This window comes from Myotis daubentonii, chromosome 11 (genome assembly GCF_963259705.1).
Source record: "Myotis daubentonii chromosome 11, mMyoDau2.1, whole genome shotgun sequence".
Lineage (NCBI taxonomy): Eukaryota > Metazoa > Chordata > Mammalia > Chiroptera > Vespertilionidae > Myotis > Myotis daubentonii.
Genome location: NC_081850.1, coordinates 80,065,693 through 80,084,709, shown reverse-complemented (window position 1 = coordinate 80,084,709; position 19,017 = coordinate 80,065,693). Strand labels below are relative to the sequence as shown.

Below are 19,017 nucleotides of genomic sequence, written 5' to 3'. Positions count from 1 at the left end.
CAGTGTGACCCTCGGTGCCGTCCAGGTGGGGGGGGCCGAGCCAGGCTCTCAGGTGCCACATGAGGGCCACTCAGCCATGTCCACACAGGGCTCTCCCCCAGGGCCCCGGGGGACGGACCCAACCCTGCTCCTGGGGCAGCCAGAGGAGTGGATGGAGAAACCCCAGGACGCCCCACCGGCTGGGAGGACACGGGGCAGCTGGGGGGGACGCGGGGTGCAAACCCCAAGGACTCAGGCTGCGTGGTCTCCAGCAAACGTTTATTAACCCGCCTGCTGGGAAGAGCTGATGCGCTTCTGCTTGCGGTGACGGCTTTTGAACTTCTTGGATGAGCCCGACTGCTTCTGTGGCGGGGACAGAGTTCCAGTGAGGGCCCAGGTGAGCGGGTGTCAGTCAGCCTGCCCCGCCCACAGGCGAGGTTTCAGCTGGAAACCCCTAGGTCCACTCTGCCCAGTTTCCCTCACAGCTGCCGGCTCATCCAAGGCAGTGCTGCGAACCCCCAAACGCACAGACCTTGACCTCCTCTAGCCCCGCCCCTTCCGCACAGGCTCAGGGTGGTGTCTATCGGGCCCTCTCTGGGCTCCTGTGCTGCACTCAGGCACCTGTCCAGGCAGCTGGGCTCCCGCAGGTGCAGACTTAAAGCTCCCTGCCCCGTCAGAGCAGCCCTGGCTCCTCGCTTGCATGTGCCATGAGCTTGGGGTGTTGCCTGCAGAGAGTGGTCTTATTTTTCTAGGGAAATGGAAACCTCGCTAAGGACACTGCTGCCCTGTTAGCAGCCTGGAGGCACCGCTTACCTTCCTGCGCTTGAGGGCCGGCTCCTGGGCCCCTCCCCTCCCCTCTCCGTCCCCAGCGCCCTCTGCTCTCGGGTGCCTTGGCCTCTCGTCTTCATCGGTCAGAAAGTCATCAGCGCTGTCCCTGTGCTCGGCTCCTGCCAGGTCCTTTTTAGTGAACAGCTCGGCTGGAAGGAAGAGGGATCTACGTTTAGGTCACCACCTGCATAGGGCTAAGGGGCACGTGGAGAAGGGAGCGGGCCAGAGCCACCTGCTGCTGGAAATGGACAGGACAGCCAGGGGGAGTACGAGGGGGAGGGGGGAGGGGGAGGGACGGGGGGCAGGGAGCATGGTCCTGCTTACGCGGATACAGGTCTGCCATACTGTCGTCACTGTCACTCGGGGCCGTGCCGTCACCATCGCTGGACTCGGGCTCCCAGAAGGCTGGTCTCCGGCGGGGTGGCCTGTCACTGTCCATCTGGTCTTCCCTCCTCCTCCTCTTGTGCAAGAGGCAGGCGGGCACATACTCCACGCCCTGCTTCTGACACTCTGCATCTGCAGACAGGCCAGCACAGAGCATGGCTCTCTCCTCGCCTCACATCCTCTGAGCCCTGTGCCTCACCCACTAGGCACATCAGCGGTGGCAGAGAAAGGCCACCAGCTCAGTTCCTACCAGGACAGGAAAGGCCAGCAGGGGTGTGCCCAACAGACAAGATGGCACCGATCTGCTGGTCGTGAGCACCCGCCTCTGGCCGGGCCCGCCAGGTTGCAGGAGCTCCAGGGCACCTGACCTGGAAACCATGCCAGCCTGTCACCAGGAGGCAAGCCCTCTGCAGGCATGGTGGCTCAGTGGAATCGGCGCCCCCTGTTGACCTTTGGCCAGAGCAAGGGGCAGGAACGAGGCTGGAGTCACTGTCCTCCTGCACTGAGGACTCACAGGCCCTCCATCAGCCCAGGCCTCCCCAGCGCAGTGCAGCCCCCCAGGGGGCAGGTGGTGACAGGAGCTCGGCCCTCCTTCCCCCGCCTTCGGCTGCGGCCCCCGCCCCGCTCCAGCCTGGCTGTCCCCGCCTCGCCACCCAGCTGCCTGGTCTCACCTTTCTCTCATCTCCCCTTGGCTGACATCTAATTAGAGTCCACCCGTTCCTCTCTGCCCAGACACCTGGTTCCTCCTCACCTTCCCAGGGCTCCTTGGTACCCAGGCCCCACCCTGTCCCTTCTCAACGGGCTCCGTGGATGCAAATGCCATGTCTGTGTCAGTGATGTGCATCTCCTGAGTGCTGGTCCCCGCCACACCTCCCACTTAAAGTGCTCGTTTCACTTTCAATTTCTCCCAAAGCCTATTCAGACCCCACTCCCCAAACTTCACCTACCGGTTCAGTTCTCAAGTCGGGACGTGGGAGCTTGGGAATCAGTTTATTCCTGCCCCTCACTCCTCATCTAGCAACCCACCCCCAAGTTAAAACCCGTCCACGGCGTCCCATCCTCCCTGACCACACCTGGTGACCCAAGGGGAACCCCGCCACCTCTCCATTCACCTGGATGACTGCAGGGGTCACGCCAGTCCCTGCTTTAACCCTTTCAGTGCATCCGGCTGCCCGTGCTCCTCCACGGCCTCCAAGACCCTCTGCTCTCGCCCCTACCCCCCCCGCCCCCCACCCTACAGTGCGTGATGGCACCATGAAGGCAGGTCCTCAGGGCCTCCCACGCCAGCCTTGGACCTGGCCCAGATCCTGTCCTCTTCCCGCTCCGCATGCCCCTCAGTCTCGGCCTCCTGAGTCAGGCTGGCCCTCCCGGCTGCCAGCACCCTCCCTCCCTCAGCACTCAGCACCGCCTGCCGTCACTGCGGCAGGTCCGCCAACGTCGCTTCACGGTAACATGGATGAGATGCCGCAGGACGATGAGTGAGGACGCACTGTTCTGGGAGGCGGCTTCCAGCTTTGCACCCCTCTGCAGGCACGGGCACTGCCACCCAATGGCCCAGACCTGTGGTCGGCAAACTGCGGCTCTCGAGCCACACGCGGCTCTTTGGCCCCTTGAGTGTGGCTCTTCCTAAGCCTTAGGAGGACCCTAGTTAAGTTCATAACAATGTACCTACCTATATAGGTTAAGTTTAAGAAGTCTGGCTCTCAAAAGAAATTCCAATCGTTGTACTGTGGATATTTGGCCCTGCTGACGAATGAGTTTGCCGACCACTGGCACAAACCACTTCTGCCCTCGAGGGGTGCTCATCCCGGGGAGGGCAGGCATGCCCCGAGGCCGTGACCCGGGCAGCTGTGTCTCACACACACACACACTTACATTTACACAGAGCTCTCTGGTAGCGCCGGCCCAGCGTGTGCCGCAGCACGTGCTCCGGGGCCTTGTTGATGTGCCGCAGGGTGAGCTTGCAGAACAGCTGGTGCCTACGGGGCAGAGGGAGCTGTTTGCAGGAACAGTTCACCAGCAAGGAGTCAGACCTGCTCTCCAGCCTCAGTCACCCAGAGGCTGCCTGGGGAGGGGGCGTCCAGGGTGTGGTCTGGGTATCCCGGGTCTTACAAGCTCCTGAGAGGTCCACCCCGCCGGGCGGAGAGCCGCGGTCCACACGGACCTTGGCCTCGCCGTTTGCTTGGCGTGTGGCCTGGCCAGCCCCCCGATTGCTCTGCTGTGAGAATGCACGCTGGGGACTCAGCGTTCAAGTTCATGAACGAGTGCCCACCAGGCCATCGCCGCTTCCTCCTCACTATTTGTCAACCACGCGCCCTCGGCTAAATCAAAAGTTCTCCTTTAAAGCACAAATGTGAGCCTGGCCTCCGCCAGAACCTCAGGGACCAAGCCCCAGCGCTCGCCGTCTCCTAGGAAGCAGACAGGCCCGGGTTTACACAAAAGCAAGCGAGCTCAGCAGGGGCGGGCCTCGCCTGGACTCGCAGGTGACTCCCAGCTCCCGGCTCCCGGGCAGCCCGGGCCCCCAGCTCCCAGGCAGGCGGAGACTCCCGCCCAGCAGCGGCCGGTGACCGGCCGGAACGGTCCCACCCGGTCCCGGCGGTGCCAGGCCGCCCCCCCCCCCCCCCGCCTCGGCCACGCACGGGTTCTTGGTGCTGGGCACGATGTGCGGCTCCAACTCCGCGTAGTCGAAGGCAGGGGAGGCGCGGGCCAGGCGCCGGTACTTCCTGCCGCGGGTGTAGACCTGGAGCTCGGGCAGGCGGCAGGGCAGCTCGTGGCCCGTCAGAGCGCACTTCACCTGCGGCGGAGGCGGGCGGTGAGGGGGTCCCTGAGCAGTCGGGGGGCGGAGCATTGAGGGGGTCCCTGGGCAGTCGGGGGGCGGGCGGTGAAGGGGTCCCGGGGGCAGGCAGGGAGGCGGGGTAGTCAGGGGGTCCCGGGACAGCCGGGGGGCGGGCGGTGAAGGGGTCCCGGGGGCAAGCAGGGAGGCGGGGGAGTCAGGGGGTCCCGGGGCAGTCGGCTCGGCCGCGCACCTTGCGGGCGCCGGGCTGCAGCCGCAGGCTGGGGTGGTCGCGCAGGAAGGCGCGCACCTCGGGCGGCGGCTCGCTCATGGCTGAGCAGCCGAGGGACCTGGAAGCCCGGCGTCGCTCAGACCACGTGGGCCGGGGGCGGGGCTTGGCGGTGACCCGGAAGCAAACGCGGTCCGACCCCGGAAGGGCCCGCGGGGGGCGATGGCGGCGGCGCGGTTGCTGGGGCAGGTGCTGCGCGCAGCGGGCGCGGGGCCGGTGAGCGGGCGGAGAGGCGGCGGCAAGCGGCCGGGGAGGCGGGGGGGGGGCGCCCCGGGCCGGTGGGCTCAGCCAGCCCCTCGCGTCTCCGCAGGCCCGGGCCCTCGCCGTCTGGAGGAGCGTCCTCGCGGTCTCCTCGCGCGCAGGTGAGGACTCGCCCCGGTGCGCCCTGGGAAGCGCCCCCCGCGCTGCTCGGGGCGGGGCTCTGGGGGCGCGGGGACGAGCTCCGATCGCCTGGGTCAGACTCCGTGCCTCCTGCCGGGGCCTGGCCGCGTGCGGGGCGGCCTCAGGAGGGAGGGCCAACCCGAGTTTGCAACCAGGTGCCTGGGACCCTGAAGGGAAGCTCGTCTGCTCAGCAGTCTGCGTGCTGCCCCTGGGCGGCCGGCGGGGTGACCGCGCGCGCAGGGCTGTGCGCCCAGGAGGGTGCTGCCCACGCTCCCGCCAGGCCCGCCTTTCTACCGCCCAGGGGCCCCTCCGCGAGCTTAAATGCACCTTCTGTGTATATTGTTCCGTCTCTGCATTTTTGAGCAATGAGAACGCAGAGCTGGCCCTGCGCGCAGCTCGGGCGGTTAGGGCATCCTCTGGATACGCCAAGACTGAGGGTTCGATCCCTGGTCGGTACATACAAAAGTCAGCCAGCGAATGCGTGCACAAGTGAAACAGCGGATTGATGGTTCTCCCTCTTCCTCCCTTAAATCAGCAAGTAATTTTTTCTTTTAATCTCTCCCTCCGGGAAGCACGCCTGAGCCTAGGCAACCCAGCTGGCTCACTTCTACCTCTGTAACCTTGTAAATAAATTTTGTCTTTTAACTGCTTTATTAAAAATAAAGGCAAAGCAGTTAGGAGAGCTCTGTGAAGCACTGTCCCGAGCCTATCACATTTCGTCTCTTCAGACCACAGTAGCCTGTGCCGGTGCATGTCAGCGCAGTGGCATAAACTCACAGCATCCTCCCGCGGGAGAGGCGTGAGGTGGTGCCACGAATTACCCGGGTCATGGTTGGTGGCAGAGCCACGACTGAGCCCTGGGTCTCGTTCAGTCAGTAAACATCCACTGAGTGCCACGTGCCGGGCACTGGGCTGGGAGCTGGCTCCTGGCTGCAGGTTGTGGGCCCGCCCCTCCTGTACCCCGTGCTCCCCCGGGGCTTGCGACCCCAGGCCAGTGTGACACTCCCCAGGTCTGGCCTGGAGGCCCAGCAGGCGCCGCAGCTCCGCAGCAGAAGCGCCTGCCACAAAAGCCGAGGACGACTCCTTTCTCCAGTGGTTCCTGCTTCTCATTCCGGTGACGGCCTTTGGCCTGGGGACATGGCAGGTAGGACTGGCCTCCAGCTCTTGTGGCTCCGAGCCCTTGGCCCGCTACCGTCTGCTTGGGCTAACGCTGTTTCCGTAGGTCCAGCGTCGCAAGTGGAAGCTGAAGCTGATCTCGGAGCTGGAGTCTAGAATTATGGCGGAGCCTGTCCCTCTGCCCGCAGAGTGAGTGCGGGGCTGCGGCCTGGGGCTCCTCGCACTGCTCAGCAGTGGAGCTGCTTGGGGTCCTGGCCCTCAGATGGGCGCCCTCGGGATGGGTGGTCCTGCTGGGCTTCTTGCTGACATGGTCGCCCTTGGGAAGCTGCCTGAATTATAGAAAAACCTGTGCTGATGGCCCCCTAAAGCAGTAACGCTTAGCTGGCGGGCGAGAGCAGGCATTGCCACGTCTTCCTGGTATTTTGAAAGTGCCCCAATGATGCGACTGCCCTAGAGGAACGGCTGTATTCAACAAAGCCTCCATTTCGGGGCGCAAACCGGTGCTCGAAGGGGGTTTCAGCCACACTGATCAAGTCCATGCAGGAGTCCCCCTCTGGCTTCTCATGGAAACGTGGACTGTGGGGGCAGCAGAGCCGTTCCCACGCGACACCGAGGGGTCAGCTTCCCTGTAGCGGGCACTCCCATCGCCCCGTCACCTCGGGCTGCGGTGGGCTTGGTCGTTTGCAGCCCTGAGGGTTTCTCTTCCTCCCAAACTGGCTTCAGCTGCACTTGTCCCCTCCCGTGCAGCCCCGTGGAGCTGAGAAACCTGGAGTACAGGCCGGTGAAGGTCAGGGGGTACTTTGACCACTCCAAGGAGCTGTACATGATGCCCCGGACCATGGTGGACCCGGAGCGGGAGGCCCGGGAGGCAGGCCGGCTCTCCTCCTCGGCCCAGAGCGGTGCCCATGTCATCACCCCTTTCCACTGCACGGACCTGGGGTGAGTGACACGCAGGGAGCCTGGCAGATGTCTGTGGTCAGGGCAGCTCATCTTCCCTTCCCAACCCCCAACCCTGGGGAACTAGAAGGTTTGATTCCATCAAGAGTTTGAATCTGTAGCCCGGACATGAAGCTGATTCCTTTAGCTTATCACTGCACAAGTCCTGTCCGCTCTGAAAGGGAAGCGAGAACTGTCTGTCCAGTGGCCACCTCGTTAAATGATGGCGCAGCATGAAGGGATAGTGACAGGAACTCTGGAGGGAGCCAGCTCAGGGAGTGTCCCAAGGTACAATTTGGGCCGAAGGGGCGGTGCAATAGAGCAGCCTCCCCATTGTCAACGGACACATGAAACCCTGGGGGCCCTGTCACCACAGCCTCCTGGTGAGGTCAGGGATGGGCCCATTGGCCTGTAGCAGCTGTCCCTCTAGTCCCCCCTGGTTAGAGATTGGAGGCTGGCACAGGCTGCTGTGCCGTCCTTCCGAGGGGAGGGAGCCTGAACCCAGGCCCTGGTGGGCATCACTGGCTGCATGTTGCAGGAGTGGCACAAGGAAGATGGGGGGAGGCGAGGGACAACCTTGGCTTCCCTCCCAGGGGTTGGTGGCTCTTACCAGTCAGGACACAGGCACAGGAGGACCTGCCCAGGGGCACACAGCCTGTCTCCACTGTCCTGCTTTAGACCTGCCCTGGCAGCGCCAGGTCCTGAACGCGCAGGAGCCAAGAGCCAACAGTGATCATCTCTCCAAACCCTTTCCCGCCTGAAACCGAGCGCTTTCCCCGTCTAGGATGAGCATCCTGGTGAACAGAGGGTTTGTCCCCAGGAAGAAACTGAATCCGGACACTCGGAAGAGAGGCCAGGTAAGGGGCAAAGGGCGGGGGGTGGGAGGACACCTGTTCCCCCAGGTGAGCAGGGAGCCCCCCTTCTCTGCTGTGTCCTTAGGGACACCCTCTTTTTTAGGTTGAGGGAGAAGTGGACCTGGTTGGGATGGTAAGGCTGACAGAGACCAGGAAGCCTTTTGTCCCGGAGAACAACCCAGAAAGGAACCACTGGTACTACCGGGACCTGGAGGCCATGGCCACGCTCACAGGCACAGAGCCCATCTTCATCGATGCGGACTTCAGTACGTGGTGACCGGCCAGGCCAAGAAGCGGGAGTGGGTTCCTGCTGTTTGCACTCTATGTGCTGGGGGGGGCGGGGTAGCAGGCGGGCGGCTGTACACCAGGTACAGGCGGAACGTCCTGTTGAGGTGACGTGACATTGGCCAAGGTCAAGGCTCTGGGGGGTGGTTAGCAAGGCCCCAAGGAAGCAGCTGGCCAAGCGGCGGGAGGGAGACCGGTGCCAACACTCGGTGTCTACAGAGAGCACAGTCCCTGGAGGACCTATTGGCGGGCAGACCAGAGTGACCCTGAGGAACGAGCACATGCAGTACATCATCACCTGGTGAGTCCCCCTCTGTGCGCGCGGGCCCCTCCCCTTCACAACTGCTCACTGACACTCTCTTACCCCCAGGTACGGACTCTGCGCGGCCACGTCGTACCTGTGGGTTAAGAAGTTCCTGCGTCGGGCTCCTGGCACGTGACGCGATGACTGATGTGGCCTGTCCTGGGAGCCACTGAATAAATACTTCACCAGATTGGGTTTAACTGGGCCACGTGCTATTGGTATAAACAAACCGCCGCTACCTGAGTGATCGGTTACCGGGTCCATCAGAAAACCCAGGCTTGGCTCAGTGTTCAAGTGCACAACGGCCGAGCAGCAGGTTCACAGTTTCTGAATGGACCCACACACGAAGCAACATGCACAGTAGTTAGCTCAGGCCCCTGGTTTGAAAATGGACTTGCTACCACCCGACTTCTTGCCGGCAATAAATCACCTCCAACCCCAAGTGACCAAGACGCTGGCTGAGGAGAATTTTTATTCCTTTTATGTACAGAAAACAACGGTGCATGCTTAGCCCAGCTTAGTTGCCAGCTCCTTCGCCTTGGCCTTCTCCAGCTTGGCAATGCGAGCCACCGACTTCGGACCCAGGACGTTGCCTCCCCAGTGGCGGCGGATCTGCAAGGACAAGAGCCGCAGTCAGTCTGGCCCAGCGGGTCGTGGTCTGCACGGCTCACGAAGAGCCAGGCAGGCCTCTGGCTGAGGCCTGACTCACCCAGACAGCGCTTACCTCGTCGTATCTGTCGTTGTAGTTGGTCCGGATGGCCTCCACCAGCTTAGCCAGAGCTCCCTTGTCTTCCCTAAGGAGACGGGACGTGGGTCAGACTGCGGCCCTTCCAGAGCGGAAATGGGGCCTTGGCTCCAAACACAACAAGCCTTTTGCCTCAGACACAACATGACCACATGGTTTATTCAGGTGAAGAAATTCGTAACCATCATCGGCAAAGGTTCAGATAAATGTATTTATTCCTTTAAAGCTAGAACATTTGCTCTTTTAAGATAAAATCCAAAGAGATGAAGTGAACTGGGGGGTTGGGGGGGGGCAGAGTGGAGGGTGGGAGCAGGCTGTCCCCTACACACACCTGGGGTTCGGGACCAAGCTGCATACTTACGAGTTAACCTGTGTGAAGGCGACGGTGGTGCAGGTCTTCCTGTGGACGAGGCGCCCCAGCCTGGCCTTCCCCTTGATGATGCAGTAGGGGACCCCCATCTTCCGGCACAGGGCGGGCAGGAAGACCACCAGCTGGAAGATAGCGTTAGCTCAGAGTGTAGTCTGACCGGAAGCGATGATTTAAAAGTTAGCTGGGCAGCAATTGCTCAGGGTTAAAAAGCTCATGTATTTGCACTTCAAGGATTAATTCAGTGAGAAATTCACATCATTGCAAGAGCCACAAGATAAGCTGGATCCCTCGTCAGTACTGTCCTCAAATGAAAAGCTGTCAGCCCACTTAATGTGGCAGACTCAGAATTAAGCTTTATCTGTAGGTACCGACATTAAAAGACCCAGTCTCAGTTCAGCAGCCAGCGCTCACACGAGGCCCACGTACCTCGATGGGGTCCACGTCGTGCGCTATCACCACCAGCTGGGCCTTCTTGTTCTCCACCAGGGTGGTGATCGTGTTCACCCCTAGAACACAGCCAGTCTGCATGAGTGGGGTGCATGGCTGCTGTTCACAAAAGCAGCTCTACGTCAGGGCCCAGCTATGCCTCGGGGTTAACGTACTCTTCAGGGATTGCAGGTGAAGAAGCCCGCACCTAACTACTGACAGCCCCCACCCCGTCCCCCCTTTAAAGAGAACCCCACTCACCTGCTCGGAGGACAGGAGGCCTCTTGGTGGGAACATCCCCTTTGCCGGCAGCTTTTTTCTCAGCCCGGGCCAGCAGCCTCTGCTTCTTCTCTTGCTTGGTCTCGGGCCTGTACTTGTGGGCCAGCTTCAGCAGCTGAGTGGCTGGGGAGAAACCACCAGCTTAGGCTCTAGGCCAGCGGTTCTCAGCCTTCCTCATGCTGCGACCCATTCATAGAGTTCCTCATGTGGTGGTAACCCCCAACCATAACGTTATTTTCGTGGCTACTTCATAACTAATTTTGCTACTGCTATGAATCGTCATGTAAATATCCGATATGCAGGATGTATTTTCATTGTTACAAATTGAACATAATGAAAGCACAGTGATTAATCACAAAAACAATATGTAATTATATATGTGTTTTCCGATGGTCTTAGGCGACCCCTGTGAAAGGGTCGTTCGACCCCCAAAGGGGTCGCGACCCACAGGTTGAGAACCGCTGCCCTAGGCTCAGTGCTAACCTTCCCCACTTGAGTCAGAAGCGTTAGGTGTGAGTTGCACTTCAAGAAGCCTCAGTTATGCCACCTTCAGGGTCTGGAAACTAAACAGGGAGCCCCGAATCCCTCCCGGCGCTGGCTTCCAGCCACACCACCTACCGGTCTGGCGGTCCAGGGCCTGGGTGAACTGGTTGATGGCAGGCGGCACTTTGAGCCGCTTGTAGAGAATAGCCCTTTGCCGCTGCAGCCGGATGTAGCGGGGCCACTTGACAAAGCGGGTGAGGTCCCTTTTGGGCTGGATGTCCTGTCCTGCGAGGGAAAGGCCGCCCTGAGCGAGGCTCTCACCTGCTTCCCGCCTGGGGCCGCGAGGGCGGGTCCATCAGCGATCTCGGTGGTTCGGCGTCATCACATCTCGCAGAGCAAACGTCCTCACATCATCTGCACGCGGCCGTCCCCGCCCCCCCAAGGGGACAGCTTAGGACCGGGGCCCACAAAGCGGAAAACGGGGCGTCCCCACCCCAGTGGTAGGACCTGACCCGTCCACCAACGCCGCCCTCCGCTGCAGCCTGCCGTCTCGCCCCTCCAGTCTCGCCCCTCCACTCACCGATGCCGAAGTTCTTGGGCCGCTTCTCGAACAGGGGGTTGACCACCTTCTTGGCCTCCTGCTTCTTCACGACGGCAGGGGCCGGCGCCACCTTCTTCCCCTTGGCCTTCTTCCCCTTCGGCTGCGCAGAGGAAACCCCGTCAGCCTCTGCCCCCCAGCTCCCCCGGACCCCCCGGGCAGGGCAGGGCCCAGGCTCAGGCCCACGCGGCGCGGCAGCGAGCCCGGCTCGTGCATCAGCGATCTTGGTGGTTCGGGCGTCCTCACCATTGCTCAGATAGCAAATATTCCTTCACATCATCTGCACGAGCCGGGCGGCCACGCTGCTGCTCGGCGCTGCCCAAGGGCTGAGGGCGGAGCTTTAGGACACGGACCGCCGGGACGGCCCCGTCCACAGCGCTGCACCCCCAACCGGGGACAGGGGTCCCCTTAGGAGTCCGACCCCAGAAACAGCAAGGGCGGACTCAGAAGCCCTCGCTGAAGGCCCCGCTCCGGGGCGGGCTGCGGGCCGCAGCAGCTCCCAGCCCCGCATTGCGGCGCGGCGCTTGCCGGGTCCTCCTCCTCCGGCCCGGACGCCGGGGAGTCTATCCCGGCCCAGTGCCCTCTGTGCCAGGCCTCGCGGGGCTCTCCTCGCTCCGGGCGGTGGACGGACCCCCGCGCGGCCGAATCCCGAGGAGGATGGCAGCGGATAGAGCCCAGGCCCGGCGCCAACATAACGTATCATGGAAACACTCACCATCTTGGGCGACTGGAGGAGAGAGAAAGGAAAGGGAATTGTGGGAAATATGTATGCGACCTCAAAGATCGCGAGAACTGGAGCCTGCGCGGGATTTCGAATTTAAAGCGACAGCACTCCTTTCGCGGGCCCTTCGGTCGGGGGCGGTGCCTAGAGCAGGGGGTGGGTCTGTGCGAGCGGAAGGGGCGTGGAGATGGCGGCGGGACGCTCCGGGTGCTGAGCGGCGCCCGGGAGTCTGCACTTCCCGGGGGTGCTTGCTGGTCCCCAGGCCCATCCTGGCCAGGTGCCCGCCGGGCCCAAGGTGTGCGGACAGGGTGCGGGCATCGGTGTGGCGCGGCGGGGTCGCCGTGTGCCGTGCCCCAGAATGGCGCAGAGACCGCGAGTTGGGTCCTTTGGCCGTGCGCCAGGCCCCGGGCCGAGCGCTGGGGCGCAGGGAGGGAGGGTGGTCCCGACGAGACCCCGGAGCCGGGAGGCTGTCGGCGCTGCGGGGGCCCGGCCTGGAACTGGGTGGCGGGATAGAGTCGCTAGATCCGCTGGGAAAGAGGCGGGGCAGCGATCGGGCGGGGAGCGGCGTGAGACCCGCAGTGCACGGTGTGCGAGTGGTGCACGGGTTGGTTTGGCAGGAAGGGGGTCCCCGAGAGCTGCACGTTCCCTGGGCCGTGGAGGTGGGCGGCTGGGGATGGCTCTGCCTACATCAGACTCCGGCCCCAGGTGCTGCCTCGTGGCCCGCGGCCTCTGCTGCCCGCACGGAGGGAGGCCCCGCCATGGCCCAGCAGAGAGCCCTGCCGCAGAGCAAGGAGACGCTGCTGCAGTCCTACAACAAGCGGCTCAAGGACGACATCAAGTCCATGATGGACAACTTCATCGAGATCATCAAGACCGCCAAGGTGGGGGGGGGGACAGGGGCCCAGGACTGCCCTGCTCCGGCCCCGCGTGTCCCGGAGCACCCTGGCCGGGGGGAGGGGGGGCGGGGTACAGCTGCAGGGGCCCTTGCCCCCATGCCGAGAACACTTGGGGGGCACCAGGGGGTGGGCGATGACAGACAGGTCAGCAGACAAACCAGCTAATTACCGGTCCCGGTGAGGCAGCTGTAGGGACTATTCAGGTGCCAGCTCAGCGCCAGCGGCATGCCTAGCGGAGGCTTGGACAGGGACTTGGCGTCTCAGTGCTTTGGCGTCCCAGTCATAGGGCCCTGGGTGAGTGGATCGGTGTAAAGTGGTTGCCTCAGGGCCTGGCAGCGACCCCAACATGGTAGCGGTTTCGAGTGAGTGGCCTCAGGAAGAGGAGCTGGGGAAGCCGTCAGCGTTGGCTCAGTCGGCTCGATCGGCTGGATCACTTGCCCAAGACCCTTCTGCTAGTAACCGGCAGAGCCAGGGTTGGAGCCCAGGAGGCCTGGCTCCCACCCCTGACGCCAGCCCGTACCCTGGCAACGCCCCTGGGAAGCCCTGTCCGGGCGGATGGATGGGGCAGCTAATGCCCTGGACTGGCAACAAGGCAGGCCGAGCGGGCAGGCTCCTGATTTTCCGTCCGAGACACTGAGCAGGCTCCCTGCCCTGTCCGGCCTCAGGCTTGCCCACCTGCAATCTAGGGAAGGCTGTCCAGGCTTCTGTGAGGAATTTTTTTAATTTACATTATTTTACTTTACTTATTTTATTTCACCTGAGGGTATTTTCCCATTGGTTTTTAGAGAGAGTGGAAGGGGGGGGAGAGAGAAACATCAGTGTGAGAGAGACACGTTGATTGGTTGCCTCCGGATTGAGCCTGCAGTCGAGGTACGTGCCCTTGACTGGAATGGAACCCAGGACTCTTTGGTCGGAGGGCCGATGCTCTACCCACTGAACCAGACCAGCCAGGGCTGAGACTTTTGTAAGATGATGATGGTCAAGGGCTTACCACGGTGCCTGGCACCCAGAAAGTGGTCAGTAAGTGGTCACTTTAAAAAGGTCCTTGCCAAAACCGGTTTGGCTCAGTGGATAGAGCGTCGGCCTGCGGACTGAAAGGTCCCAGGTTCGATTCCGGTCAAGGGCATGTACCTTGGTTACGGGCACATCCCCAGCAGGAGGTGTGCAGGAGGCAGCTGATCGATGTTTCTCTCTCATCGATGTTTCTAACCTTCTCCCTTCCTCTCTGTAAAAAATCAATTATATATATATATATTTTTTTATTTTATTTTATTTTTTTTAAAGAGGTCCTTGTTGCCCTGGCCAGGGTGCCTCCGTGGGAGCAGCGTCCTGGTGGTCAGGGCACATGCCCGGGTGGTGGGGTTTGGTCCCCCGTCAGGGTGTGTGTGAGGGGCCACTGATGGATGTTTCTCTCTCTCCCTCTCCCTTCCTCTCTCTCTGAAATCAATAAAAAGGTATTTTTAAAAAATCACTCCCTTGACTGACCTGTTCGGTTGACTGAGCGCCGGAGCTGGCGACACTGTCCGCGCCGAGCGGGCTGCAGGCCCCAGACCCACGAGTCCCGGCCAGCCCTCCCGCACCTGGCGCGGCAGGCAGCGCGTTTGCCCGCCTGTCCAGACGCAGGTGCCCGCCCTCCTTGGAACAAGAGGGAAGCCGACCTCTTGTCGCGGGGTCTGGGTGGAAAGAGGCGGGCAGGATGCGGAGTGTGGGCCGCGGGCGCCGGCTAACTGGGTCCCTCTCTGTCCCAGATTGAGGATGAGACCCAGGTGTCCAGAGCCACCCAAGGCGAGCAGGACAATTACGAGATGCACGTGCGAGCCTCCAACATCGTAAGTCACCGCTGCAAGGCCCCGTCCGGGCTCCGACCCTCGGGGTCCCAGTGCGGAGCCCTCGGGGTCCCAGTGGGGTCTCCTGGGAGGAGGGCTGTCCGTGGCGGCGTGGGAGGGGCGGGCAGGGACCCGGCCTCGCTGGTCCCAGCTGCTGTGCGGCGCTCGGAAAGGGGCCGCTCTTCCCTGTTGACAGAAAGCTCCCTGAGATTCGTCAGGAGAGCAGAGGCGAGTCTCTTAGTGTAACGGGACCTGCGTTTGGTCCCTTCCGACGCCACAGAACAAGCACGTCCGTCATTTCCCTGGGTGTGTGCCCGCAGGTGGAAACAGGACAAGTTCCCACAGGGATCGCCCAGCTGGCAGGGGAGCTGCCCGGAGGAGGGGCAGGGCAGGCGGCTAAGGGGTAGCACTTCCACCTGTGGCCTGGGGTTTTGAGAGGCAGAATGTGCTTGCACAACCTGTGTGACTGGCGATCACACCACCAGCTCAGAGCCAGTCACACAGGTTGGGCCACGCGGGGTCGGGGCTGGGAGCTGAGGGCCCCTGCTGTCTCCCCTGGGCTGCAGTCGGGGGTGGGGGGCGCTGGGGACCCCGTCCTCCCGTAGCTTACCTCCCGGTTCTCTCGCTTCTCACAGCGACCCTGTGAAGGTCACTGCCGTAGCCCCACTTTGCAGATGAGGAAACTGAGGCCATGGCTTGCCGGCATCCAGCCCAGGGAGACGGCGCTGTCCCGCCCTCACCTGCCTGCTCTGGCTGTCACCACAGGTCCGAGCCGGTGAGTCCCTGATGAAGCTGGTGTCCGACCTCAAGCAGTTCCTGATCCTGAACGACTTCCCGTCGGTGAACGAGGCCATCGACCAGCGCAACCAGCAGCTCCGGGCGCTGCAGGAGGAGTGCGACCGCAAGCTCACCGCCCTGCGGGACGAGGTCTCCATCGACCTCTACGAGCTGGAGGAGGAGTACTACTCGTCCAGGTACCAATAGGGCTGGACCCGGACCCGGACCGCAGCCCCGGCAGCCCCCAAGGTCCTGCTTTTCCAAACCCTGCTGGTCCCGCAGCAGAGCCCGGGCCGGTTTCAGAGCGCACCTCCCGGTCAGAGCGTTCGACCACAGACACTTCCCACCGCCCCCCGGGCCCTGGGGTGAAACGCACAGAACTTCCAGGCTTGGGAGGCCAGAGCCAGCGGTCCTGCCCGGGTGCTGCTGCCTCTCTTTGGACCTGTCTGCTCCCTTTAGACCTTCCTGTCCGAGGCTGGGCTCGTTCCTCAGGCCGCCCAGGCTATGCCCAGGTGCCACTGCTTGCCCACGGAGGCGATTCCGTGTGGGCATCGCCAGGCGCCCACGGAGGTGCGGGTGCCAGGGTCCCGGGAAGGAGGAGGGGACCAAGTAGAGGGGGGCTCAGCCTTGTCCACAGAGCCCCCTCCATGCCAGGCCCAGGCTGTGCGCAGGGATACAGCGGTGGGCGCGACCCATCACCCAGCCTCGTGGGCCCACTGAGAATCCTGAAACCTGAGGCCTTTGAGAAATCCTAGTCCAAGTGCAACTTATGCGGGGAAACCGAGGCTGGGCGGGCCTTAGTCCTCCGTTCCCGTTAGCTGGTCCCGCAGACAGGGAGTCCGGGCCCTGGTGCTCTCGCAGACAGCTGTCCCTCCAGGGGCAGGTTCTATACGCCCCTTGCTGCCCCGTGGGAGCCAAGCAGGGGCCACGGATGCCCAGAGCCAGCGTGCTCTGTGGTCTGGGGCGTGGTTCCCTGCCTGGGGTTCAGTGTCACTCGCATGGTCCTGCCCAGCGTGGCCTCTGTGGGAAGGGACGTTATGTCACTGCCCAGCTGGAGTGGTTCTAGACTTTTCCAGAGTGTCTGGGGCCGCCCCTGGGCCCTGAGACCCATCGGCTCAGCAGACTTGTGGCAGTTGCCTCCTAACACACCGGCCTTCAGAGAAAAGTCCTGAGTGGGTCCCCGTGGGGGAGCTCAGACCCCGCTGGGACATGGCCCACAGCCACACTGGTTTTGCAGAGTCCCTTCACGGACCCAGCATCCCTAAGGGCCAGGCCTCTGGCCAGAGCAGCTCCAGGGCAGCGATTCAGCCCTGCCCCTTAGGGTGAGGGCCCAGAGGAGCGGACCTGCCCCAGGTCACTGGGCGGGGCCTGAGCGCCAGGCTTCCCACACCTGCCCGTCAGCCTGGGGTTCACCCCAGGGGTTCCAGGCCTGCCTGCTGGTCCCGCCAGCATCCCAGGGGCCTCGGGAGGCTGAGTTCCTCCCTCGTCTGTGATGCCCGGGGCGGGCTGGTACCCTCCCTGCTTATCCCTGGCATGCGCAGCCCCCTCCACCCTCCGCAGCCCCGCTCGCCCACCTCCACGCTTGCTCGGCCGCTTTCCACTCATGATTTGCTGTCTGTCTACCTCTCCCTCTGCTGTCCTTGGACCCTCCTCTGTGACCAGGATGGTTTCTGAGACTGAGCGCTGAGGGTGGGAGCGAGGGAGCAGCCACAGGAAGGGCAGGACGGTGAGGCGAAGGGGCCGTCAGCCTCCATACCCGTGAGCCATGCTCTTCCCCTGCACCCCACTCGGTCCTCCACAGCGTGTTGGAGAGGTGGGGTACAGGACGAACACCAGGGCCTCTTCCTGTCACCCGTCCAGGCTCTGTCCCAGCCAGGGGCAGACCCGGAAGTAAGACGGGGTCTCTGCCTCAGGATTCTGGCCAAGTGCAGGAGCCGTGGGCTCTGGATGCTGGCTGCCACTACCGGTGAGGCTGCCGCGCCCCCGCAGGATGGGGTGGCAGCAGGGGCAGGACAGCCAGGTGACCCTCAGACGGGGCAGACCCCTGCTCGATCAGCGGAGGGACCTGCCTGGCCGGTCCTGGACAGCCCTCCCTTTCCCTTTGGGATGCGAAGGACCCTGACGCTGGGGGTCCCCGTGGGCCTCCCACCCAGCCAGGCCTGCTTGAAGGAGCGCCTGCCAGAGGGGAGAGGCAGGTGTGGGTCCGGTCTGTTTTCTTAACTCTGCTCCTGTGTCGCTCTCCCTCCCTGCCCTCTGCCTGCTCCTGTCTCCCTGGGCTTCTGGTGGTGGAAAAGCTCCAGTCTCCGCGAAGCTAACGATCTGCCTCTGTGCGAAGCGTACTGGAGGCTGGACCTCGACACAGACGCTGCCGATGGCCTCGCGGCCCCCCTGCGGGCCTCCCCAGAGCCCAGCGCTGGCCCCCTGCAGCCCGCCGCCCCTGCCCACTCCCACGCTAGCGGGCCTGGCCCCACAGAGCATGCCTGAGCCCCTCCGCTCTCTCCACCATCCCCGGGATAGCAACAAAATCTGGCGCCCCGCTCGGCCTTGGCTGCTGCTGGGGAGCGGCTGTGGCCTCCTTGGGAACCCCAAAGGGACAGCCCCCCCAGGAGTGTGGAGGGAGAGTAGATCCCCCCATTTCCAGAGTGGCCCACTCTTCCTCCAGGCACCTCTGTTCACTACCTCCCGGGCTGCTGCTGGGACCTGAGCCTGCTGTTTAATGTGGGGAGGGGCGCTGGGTGGACAGTCCTGGTCCACACCGGGCCCCTGTGCAGCCACCGTGCTGCCTCGCCCGGGGCCCCTGCAGAGCTGGGGCTGGGGGGGGTTCACACAGGAGCCGGCGCGGGCTCCTTCCTGGCTCTGCGATACACATCCTGGTTCATTGTGTGCGAGACGGTTGAATAAAGACAACACTGCTCTTCGGCTTTGGTCAGTTCTTCCTTGCTCACACCTGACCGCCCGGATCCCCTCCATCTCCCAGTGGCCCTGGGTCCTGGCTGCATACCCCGCCCAGCACTGCCTGGGCCCCGGATCCTTGATGTGAATGAATGAATGAAACACTGGTCCCTTCTAGTCCTCACTGCACCCAAGTCTGTGGTGACCGGCACTTCAGGGAGGAGTGGCCATGGGCTTTGGAAGGGGGTGATGGGGCCACGGAGCCAGGAGGCAAAGGGCAGCAATCAGTACTCAACCCACAGAACCAGAGGCCCAGTGCCACTGCCAGGTCACCTGAGAAAGTGGGGGCGGGGGGGGGCACAGCTGACCCATCGCAGGTCCCAGAGACCCCCACGGCCAAGCAGAGGCAGCAGCCCGTCGGGTGGCCCCTGCTGGGGGGAGGGCATCAGCTTGCGTGACCCCCATTGGCAGGATGGGTGGCGACCTCTTCCCGCAGCATTTTAGTTGCGGAATAACGTGCTGAACCCCGAGGGGAGAACAAGATTTCAACCAAGAGGAGTGCGTGTGGGGGACGGGGGGAGGAGCGGCCGTCCAGCCCTTGCCCCGAGCACCGCCCGCGCCGCCCTCACTCTTCAGCTCATCGCCGGCCGCCCCCGGAGCGCGAGGCGATGCCAGCCTGTTGCTGCCGCCCGGCCCGGGGAGCGCCTGCGGGGCGCGGGGCTGCGAGGCCGGGCCTGGGGGTGACCCACGCCCGCCCGCCCCCTAGTGCCGCGGAGGCCACGCCCACGGGCCCCGCTCCGCCCACGGCCCACAATGCCCTGCGGGCCGCTTCCGGTGGAGCCAGGCGTGGCGAATCGAGCACCGCGCGGGGGCGG

General features: G+C 63.3%; 4 protein-coding genes and 3 non-coding genes across 12 annotated transcripts; 2 read left to right on the top strand and 5 right to left on the bottom strand.

Annotated features, from left to right (window-relative positions):
• Positions 1 to 243: 243 nt before the first annotated feature.
• Positions 244 to 4,372, bottom strand: SURF2 (surfeit 2). 2 transcript variants are annotated; one of them, XM_059658462.1, is made up of 6 exons: positions 4,218 to 4,372; positions 3,831 to 3,985; positions 3,067 to 3,170; positions 1,132 to 1,323; positions 793 to 956; positions 244 to 396 (listed from the first exon to the last, which is right to left on the bottom strand). In XM_059658462.1, the coding sequence occupies exons 1-6, from the start codon at positions 4,293 to 4,295 to the stop codon at positions 388 to 390; spliced, it is 702 nt and encodes a 233-aa protein (XP_059514445.1). In that variant the 5' UTR covers positions 4,296 to 4,372; the 3' UTR covers positions 244 to 387. The 2 variants fall into 2 exon arrangements, with proteins under 2 accessions (XP_059514445.1, XP_059514444.1); XM_059658461.1 differs by having other exon boundaries at positions 244 to 342.
• Positions 4,366 to 8,372, top strand: LOC132212539 (surfeit locus protein 1). 2 transcript variants are annotated; one of them, XM_059658456.1, is made up of 9 exons: positions 4,366 to 4,442; positions 4,564 to 4,615; positions 5,645 to 5,778; positions 5,857 to 5,939; positions 6,498 to 6,689; positions 7,471 to 7,543; positions 7,644 to 7,806; positions 8,045 to 8,126; positions 8,196 to 8,372. In XM_059658456.1, exons 1-9 carry the CDS (start codon positions 4,416 to 4,418, stop codon positions 8,263 to 8,265), a joined length of 876 nt encoding a protein of 291 aa, XP_059514439.1. In that variant the 5' UTR covers positions 4,366 to 4,415; the 3' UTR covers positions 8,266 to 8,372. The 2 variants fall into 2 exon arrangements, with proteins under 2 accessions (XP_059514439.1, XP_059514438.1); XM_059658455.1 differs by having other exon boundaries at positions 4,377 to 4,469.
• A 216-nt stretch (positions 8,373 to 8,588) lies between these two features.
• On the bottom strand, positions 8,589 to 11,770 carry RPL7A (ribosomal protein L7a). Of its 2 annotated transcripts, none has more exons than XM_059658458.1 (8): positions 11,746 to 11,770; positions 11,013 to 11,133; positions 10,568 to 10,717; positions 9,932 to 10,072; positions 9,671 to 9,750; positions 9,236 to 9,366; positions 8,854 to 8,923; positions 8,589 to 8,741 (listed from the first exon to the last, which is right to left on the bottom strand). In XM_059658458.1, exons 1-8 carry the CDS (start codon positions 11,746 to 11,748, stop codon positions 8,637 to 8,639), a joined length of 801 nt encoding a protein of 266 aa, XP_059514441.1. In that variant the 5' UTR covers positions 11,749 to 11,770; the 3' UTR covers positions 8,589 to 8,636. The 2 variants fall into 2 exon arrangements, with proteins under 2 accessions (XP_059514441.1, XP_059514443.1); XM_059658460.1 differs by lacking the exon at positions 11,746 to 11,770 and adding an exon at positions 11,277 to 11,305.
• On the bottom strand, positions 9,002 to 9,068 carry LOC132212877 (small nucleolar RNA SNORD36). The gene has a single exon (XR_009447818.1). It is a non-coding gene; the product is annotated as a small nucleolar RNA SNORD36 (small nucleolar RNA).
• On the bottom strand, positions 9,436 to 9,508 carry LOC132212876 (small nucleolar RNA SNORD36). The gene has a single exon (XR_009447817.1). It is a non-coding gene; the product is annotated as a small nucleolar RNA SNORD36 (small nucleolar RNA).
• On the bottom strand, positions 11,242 to 11,315 carry LOC132212884 (small nucleolar RNA SNORD24). Its single transcript, XR_009447823.1, has one exon. It is a non-coding gene; the product is annotated as a small nucleolar RNA SNORD24 (small nucleolar RNA).
• Positions 11,771 to 11,899: 129 nt separating the features above from the next.
• MED22 (mediator complex subunit 22) lies at positions 11,900 to 18,170 on the top strand. 3 transcript variants are annotated; one of them, XM_059658465.1, is made up of 5 exons: positions 11,900 to 12,046; positions 12,457 to 12,632; positions 14,396 to 14,476; positions 15,239 to 15,447; positions 17,545 to 18,170. In XM_059658465.1, exons 2-5 carry the CDS (start codon positions 12,510 to 12,512, stop codon positions 17,732 to 17,734), a joined length of 603 nt encoding a protein of 200 aa, XP_059514448.1. In that variant the 5' UTR covers positions 11,900 to 12,046; positions 12,457 to 12,509; the 3' UTR covers positions 17,735 to 18,170. The 3 variants fall into 3 exon arrangements, with proteins under 3 accessions (XP_059514448.1, XP_059514447.1, XP_059514449.1); XM_059658464.1 differs by having other exon boundaries at positions 11,914 to 12,059; XM_059658466.1 differs by having other exon boundaries at positions 11,914 to 12,059; positions 15,239 to 17,688.
• Positions 18,171 to 19,017: the final 847 nt, after the last annotated feature.